This window comes from Nicotiana sylvestris, chromosome 5 (genome assembly GCF_000393655.2).
Source record: "Nicotiana sylvestris chromosome 5, ASM39365v2, whole genome shotgun sequence".
Classification (NCBI taxonomy): domain Eukaryota; kingdom Viridiplantae; phylum Streptophyta; class Magnoliopsida; order Solanales; family Solanaceae; genus Nicotiana; species Nicotiana sylvestris.
In genome coordinates, this window is record NC_091061.1 from 173413441 (window position 1) to 173421010 (window position 7570).

At 36.6% G+C, this 7570-nt stretch overlaps 1 protein-coding gene across 1 annotated transcript; it reads left to right on the plus strand.

Annotated features, from left to right (window-relative positions):
- The first annotated feature begins 5983 nt into the window (after window positions 1-5983).
- LOC138869669 (uncharacterized) lies at window positions 5984-6916 on the plus strand. The gene is made up of 2 exons (XM_070147308.1): window positions 5984-6366; window positions 6469-6916. Exons 1-2 carry the CDS (start codon window positions 5984-5986, stop codon window positions 6914-6916), a joined length of 831 nt encoding a protein of 276 aa, XP_070003409.1.
- The last annotated feature ends 654 nt before the right edge of the window (window positions 6917-7570 follow it).

Here is a 7570-nt window from a genome sequence, read left to right on the forward strand (position 1 = left end):
CTTAACTTTTGAGTGTTAGTCTAAGTTCAGGACCAAGTGTCCTTAACTTTTGAACTTGTAACTGTAACTTTAGGACCTATTGTCCTTAACTTTTGAGCTTGTTAGTATATGTTCAGGACCTATTGTCCTTAACTTTTGAGCTTGTTAGTCTAAGTTTAGGACCTATTGTCCTTAACTTTTGAACTTGTAACTCTAAGTTCAGGACCAAGTGTCCTTAACTTAGAGTTACAAACACAGAAATTAAGAACATGTAATCCTTAATTTAGAGTTACAGGCATAGAAATTAAGGACAGGTAGTCCTGAACTATTATATGTTGATCCTTAATTGCTGCCAAAAACATAAGTTTACAGCAGAGACCATAGTTCATGTAAAAACATGCTTAGATTTTGAACACAAGATGTCTTCAATGAGCAAATAAATGTGGACTTTTTAGTGACGAACCAGTTTGGTATTTCACCACTAAGTTTGTTGTTTGAGAGAGCTAACATAGACAATCTGGATTGGTTCTTAAGGAAGGTGAGATTCTGCAGATTGCATGATCCCAACATTAAACTGTTCAGCTAGGGAGCAAGGAAAGTTCCGATTCACTTATATTTGTGTCAAATGATTAACTGTTATGGGATTTGAGAGAGAGAAGCGAGAGTTTGGGAAGAAAAGTAATGGAAGAAAGCGTAAAAATGTCTTTTCATATTAATTTTAATAGAGTAATGACTATTTTTGCTCAACATTAGAATTGTTGGATAAAAAATAAATACTACCTTAAATAGTGGCTACCTCATGCCATTTTTACACCAATTTAATGCATTGGACCCTTTGAGATACGAGGATCAATAAATATGGACCTAAGCCCATTGATCTTATTATATATCCAGTTACGGATGTTGCTAGACTTCCTTTCGGGGAGAAATTAAAAAATAGCCAGATTTACAAGTGGTCATTCAAAAATAGCTATAGTTGAAAAAGTAATCGAAATTTTGTCACTTTTCAAGCTAAGATAAATTTGAACGAAAATAGTGTTTCAAAATCCGAAAAAATACTCCAGTATAATATACTGGAATTCCAGTATAATATATTGGAACTCCAGTATATTATACTGGAGTTCCAGTATAGTATACAGGTCCAGCATAATATACTGGATATTGGAGCACCAGTGCTCCAATCTCCAGTATATTATAATGGAACTTTCGCGTGTTGGAGTTCCAGCATAATATGATGGAAGTTCATACACAGGTGCACCGATCTCCAGCATATTATGCTGGAACTTTTCATGTTGCAGCAAAATAGTGGCTATTTTTCAATGACTTTGCAAACGTTGGCTATTTTTGAATGACCAGTCCGATAACTGGTTAGCCCCTGCTATTTTTACCTTCCTTTCTGCTTCCGTGGAGTACAGATTTTTTTAGATTTTTACTCGAATTGACAGCTGGATTTACTCTTTACTTTTTCAAGCCAATATATATATAGATTATACGTCAATTTTCGCATCAAGTAGGGATAACACACTCTCTACTAAACATTCTTTCTTTCACGAAGTATCGTTACTTGGAAATATTTAGTTACTAAAGTGCAGTCCTCAGACCCTGAAGTAGTTGTGCCTTAAATTCAGAAGTGACAACCAAGTCGTCATATAATGTACGTACACAATATATTGGAGCTTTCTCATTTACTTGTAAAATATAATGTACTTACACAGTATATCGAAAGAAACTAGACGGATAATTGAGTGAAAATGATAAGTTTTTAGCTGATGTTGATTTGTCTAACTTCATTCAGATTTGGAGGGATGAAGTTTAAGAAATACTACTTTGACAACTTTGGTTTTAAGAAATACCAATTTGGACTGTCCAAGAAACTATAATGGGAATTAACATGGCCAATAATGAAAATTATAAAACTCCGAAGGTACAATTTGACTACCATGTTGTTGACCCTCTAGGTTTCTCATAAGTCATAACTTGGGTGGAAAACGGGCGGGTCAGTTACATATGGGCGAGTCGAAAATGGATAATGAAAAAAATGAATAAATTATTTGACCGACTCATATTTAATACGGATAAAAAATAAGTTAAGCGGCGGATAATACAGATATCCACATTATCCATGGCTTCTTGAATATAATCACTTTGGGAGAATTCCTAATCAACTAAACTTGAGAAACCCCCAATTTGAGGCTTGACAAATGTAAACGTTAAACACATTAGTTATCAATTGGTTATCCATTTTCTAAGTGGACAATATGATTCTTATCCATATTTGACCCATTTTTACAAAGTTTATTATTCAAACTATTTTTTAATAGATAATATGGGTGCATAACTATTTTGTTTTAATCATTTTGCCACCACTAATCATATCACATCCCTTGCTCGAAAAATCAAAAATGAAAAGAAACGAAAAGGAAAAAAAACAACGAAAAGGAAAATCGGCATGACGAGTAATTGGCCACTAAATTATGTTTTCCTTTGTGTGTCTAATTGCAAACTAAGCCAATACACCCTTTCCATGTCGTCACTCTTATGAGCTTATGGCCAACTCAAAGTGACAGGGTGATCTGCACAAATAGGACATTTCGGTGTCACTGTTAATTTTTTCTACTCCGCATGTATTGTTATAGCCCAGTCTGCACACACAGCTGGCCCAACAACCCGGCCCAGTATCACGACCCAAAATCTAACCATGGTCGTAATGCCACCTATCGTGTTACAAGGCAAACGTATTCCCAAAATATTACTACTAATTTGATTATAAGAATTTAATAAAACATTTCCAATAACTTAATTCCTGATAAACTAAACCAAATCTAAATATAAATAATATAAAATACTGAAACGAGTCTCAAACATCGAGGTGTCACTAAGTCATGAGCGTCTAAAACTATAAACTAAAGTATATAAACTTTCTATCCAAAAGAAGAAATGACAAAAGGAGTAACAAGGTCCTACAGACGCTAGCAGCTACCTTGCAGTCTCCAAAGATAGCCGGCTTGAACTCCACGATCGCCGCACTCTAACTCACGTGGATCTGCACATAAAGTGTAGGGTGTAGTATGAGTACAACCGACTCAGTAGTAACAGAAATAACTAAGGAACTGAACAGTAGTGACGAGCTAAGCAAAATAGGCCAATTATTTATTTTCACAGTTTAAAAATAACAGGAATAACAGGTAAATTCCATAAAACCAACAAATGCCACAAAGAAATTTAATAGATAAATGCAACAACAACAAAAGTAAATGCAACCTCACAGCAATGTCACTCAATCACTCATCACTCGCACTCAACTCTCAACACTCAATACACTCAACACTCTGCGCTCACTAGGGGTGTGTATACACTCCGGAGGGGCTCCCAAAGCCAAAATGCTAAGCACGAACAACTCACGTGCTATCATATCAATACCTGAATCTACACGGTCAACTCACGTGCTACGCGGATAACTCACACGCTATGGTATAAATACCTGGACCCGCATGGTCAACTCACGTGCTACGCGGACAACTCACGCGCTATGGTATTAATATCCTCACAATCAGGCCCTCGGCCTTAGTCAATCATGTACCTCACTAGCCTCACCATCCTCAACAAATAAGGGAACACAACCCACATCAAGTATCGCAGCATATTAGCAAATAATGGAGACTGAGGTAAACATGTACAATAATTTCTATGACTGAGTACAAATAATGTGAGCATGAATAAAGCCTAAACATGATCTCTAACATGAAGGCAAACAAGTTCAACAACAAGTAAACACATAACCATAGATATTAGCCATTAGGCCTCACAACCTCACGGGACAGACCAAGTCTTAATCTCTCGTGGTGTACACCCACACGCCCGTCACCTAGCGTGGGTATCACCACCAAACAATCTCATGATATCAATTTCTCCGGGTTTATACCCTCAAAGCCAGAGTTAAAAGTGTTACTTACCCCAACAGTATAAAATCCTACTCAAGAATGCCCTCGTCTCTAGACTCGGTCTCCAAAAGCTTCGAATCTAATCATAATTAGGTTAATATCATCAACATGTGCTAAAGAATCGAATTCCACAATAAAAACTACAAAATATGCCAAAAATCCGAAATCGGCCAAAACCCAGCCCTTGGGAACACATCTCGAATTCAGTCAAAAAATGGCAGAATCAAAACCCTCGTCCTCTCCTGAGTCTAACCATATAAAATTTATCAAAATCGAACTTCGTTTGGTCCCTCAAATCCCTACCTAAAACTCGCCAAAATTCAAGCCTTAACTCCCTCAACTTCACTTTGAAATCATCAATCAAATCCCAAAAATGAAGATGGACTCATGAAATATAACCAAAACCGAGTAGAGAACACTTACCCCAATCTCTATGGTGAAAATCACCTCTAAAATCGTCCAAATCCGAGCTCCCCAACTCAAAATATGACTGAATGAACAAACCCTTATTTTATATATTTTTCTACCAGCTATTCTGCCTCATTTCTCATACCAAACGATCCCGAAACTCACTTTTTATGCTTCCAATAGATTCCTTGTGAAATTTTAGTCAAGTTAGGCTTTTGAATCACTCAATTTGACCTTATAATGAAGGAGATATGTTGGTTTTAATATTTGCAAATAGTGCAGATTTTTAATTACGCCGTCAGTTGCAATTCCGTAATTAATCTGAAAAATCTGGCAACCTAATTCTTAGTAAAATAACCATAAAATCCTCATACGATATCCAAATTTGACGATTCTTTTTACTACGGGTCCGTAATTATGATACGGATCTAATGTTTCAATCAAAAAAGAAATCGGAGCTTGTTTGTTCAATATGATATCATTTATGCTTGAAGAAACGCGTCGAAACATAAGAAAAACGAGCGCAACATAACCCAAACCTATCCGAAACTCACCCTAGGCCCCCGGGAGCTCAACCAATAATAGTCATATATCACTACCCGAACTTAGACGAACCTCCGGAACATCCAAAACAACACCAAAATACCAAATCAACCTTGAATTCAAGCCTAAGAACTTCTAAACTTCCAACGTTTGGCAATTCAAGCCTAATTCTACCACGGACCTCCAAATTATATTTCGGACACACTCCTAAGTCTAAACCACCCTGCAAAGCTAATCGAATCATAAAAATCCAAATCCGAATTCGTTTACTCATAAGTCAACTTCCGGCTAACTTTTCTAACTTAGCTTTCTAACTAAGAGACTAAGTGATCATTTCACTCCAAAATCACTCCGAACCCAAACCTACCAACTCAATAACTCAACACAGCTGAACAACACATAAAAAGATAAAAATGGGGGAAACGAGGCTATAACTCTTAGAACGACTGACCGAGTCATTACACCCAGTTTTTTTTGTACTGAATATTAATGTATTATACATTCTTTCATTTTTTCTCATTTTTTTCCTTGTAAATATAAATACTGCTCGAAGTGAGAAATTAGACTACAAGACAGATATTTTCTAATATTCATTTATATGTTTCTCTCTCGACCCTTCTAGGGTCTACCTCTAATGGATTCATCGTAGCTCGTTGAGCTTCAATTTAATATGGTATCAGAGAGGGGATTCTAATTCCTCGTCACGAGAGCTTCATCTTAAACGGTAAATCGATTGAAGATCTCACTGGAATCGTTCCTTTTGGTTAAAGTTCGAGAACTCGGTGAATCCGCTACTACAGGACGAAAAATTTGGGGCTTTCACTGGAATCTCTTCCTACATCAATTAAGTCGATTGGAAATACTGATTTCATAATGGATTCAAGCGATTTGGGGCTAAGTTCAAGCTAGAGTTTGAGTTCTGCACGAAGACCTTACTTCTTCGGGTTTTGAGAAGAAGGCTGGTAATATTGATCTAATCTACAACTCTGAAGTTTTATACTGATGTGATTTAGGTTATGTAGTTTGGAAATTCATGTATATAACAAATTGCATGTAATCCTTTTGAGCCTATTGTCTATTACTATGTCAATTAGGTTGTGTTAAGAGGTAATATGGGTAGTCATGGAGATAACATCACTTCACCCTCAGTTCCCACTAATGCAGGATTTACTCCTTTTACACTAGATCCCTCTCACCCTTTCTATGTGTACCCGCCAGACAATCCGCGTAGCCAATTATTACCTGTCCCATTCAATGGACATGGTTTTGTACTATGGAAGAGTAGCATGCTTACTTCTCTTTATGCTAAAAACAAATTAGGCATGTTAGATGGGAGAATTGCCCAACTTCTTGCCAACTCTCCCTTTTATTCCTATTGGGAGAGATATAATGACATGGTGAAATCTTGGATCATCAATTCTGTTTCCAGAGGCACAACCACACGTGTCATGTATTTTATAACTGCAAAGGAGGTTTGGACTGACATTAATGAAAGGTTTGGACAATCCAATGGGTCTAAATATCTTTAAATTCAGAGAGAAATCAGTTCAACTGTCCAAGGGTCATCTGATATTGTCACCTAATTCACCAAATTTAGGAGTCTTTGGGATGAATTAAATTCCTCATATATAGGCTCCATATGTTCTTGTGGGGCTCTTCCCAAGTTTATAGAGGATCAACAACTATTCCAATTTCTAAATGGACTAAATAACTCACATTCAACTGTGAAGAGTGTTATCATGCTCATGAATCCCTTACCACCAATAAGCAAAGCTTATTCTCTGTTGCAACAAGATGAGATCCAAAGAGAAACTCAAGCTTCAATTCTAAATTTTCCCAATGAATCTGCATGTTTCTTTGTATCCTCAACCACACCAAATAGAAATTTCAATCAAAGTATCAATTTTAACTCCAAAAAGAACAATTCTGCTTCTTACAAATACTGCAAGAAACCTGGACACACAATGGAGAAATGCTGCAGATTGCATTGTTTTCCTGCAGATTTTGAATTTAGCAAAGGCAAGAAATCAGCCTCCTGTGTCTAGTCTGACATCCCAATCAATCAGTCTATAGTTTCTCCACAACCATCTGCTGAGAATTCTGCTCATGGTTTCATAAAGGAATAGTATCATCACTTGTTGACTTTATTCCAACAAGTCAAGGTGTCTCCTAGTGTTGGTTCTGACAATTTCCATGTTGAGGAATCTGAGTTTGCACATTTTGCAGGTTTGTTCACTGTTTATGCTATAGAATCTACTACTTCTAACATATGTGCATCTTCTTAATTAGGTGTAAACCCTTGGATATTAAACTCAGGGGCAACAAATCACATGACTCCACACAAACAGTTACTTCACAACCTTGTACCTTTACCTAAACTCTTTCTTGTCACTCTACCTAATGAATATAAAGTTAAGGTTTTGTCAACTGGTTCTTTACATCTCAAGCATGACATAACTTTACTTAATGTCCTTCTTGTGCCTTCCTTTCATTTTAACCTAATTTCTATACATCAACTGATATCTCAACTGAATTGCATAGCTATTCTTACCAAATTTACTTGTTCTTTACAGGGCCCTTCTCTGAAGAGGCCACTGGTAATTTGGTAAGGCTGCTGGAAGATTATACTATCTGCATCATGATGCTGACTTGTTTCCATCTCAACATATTTCTTCTTTTCTTTCAAATTTTGTTTCTTG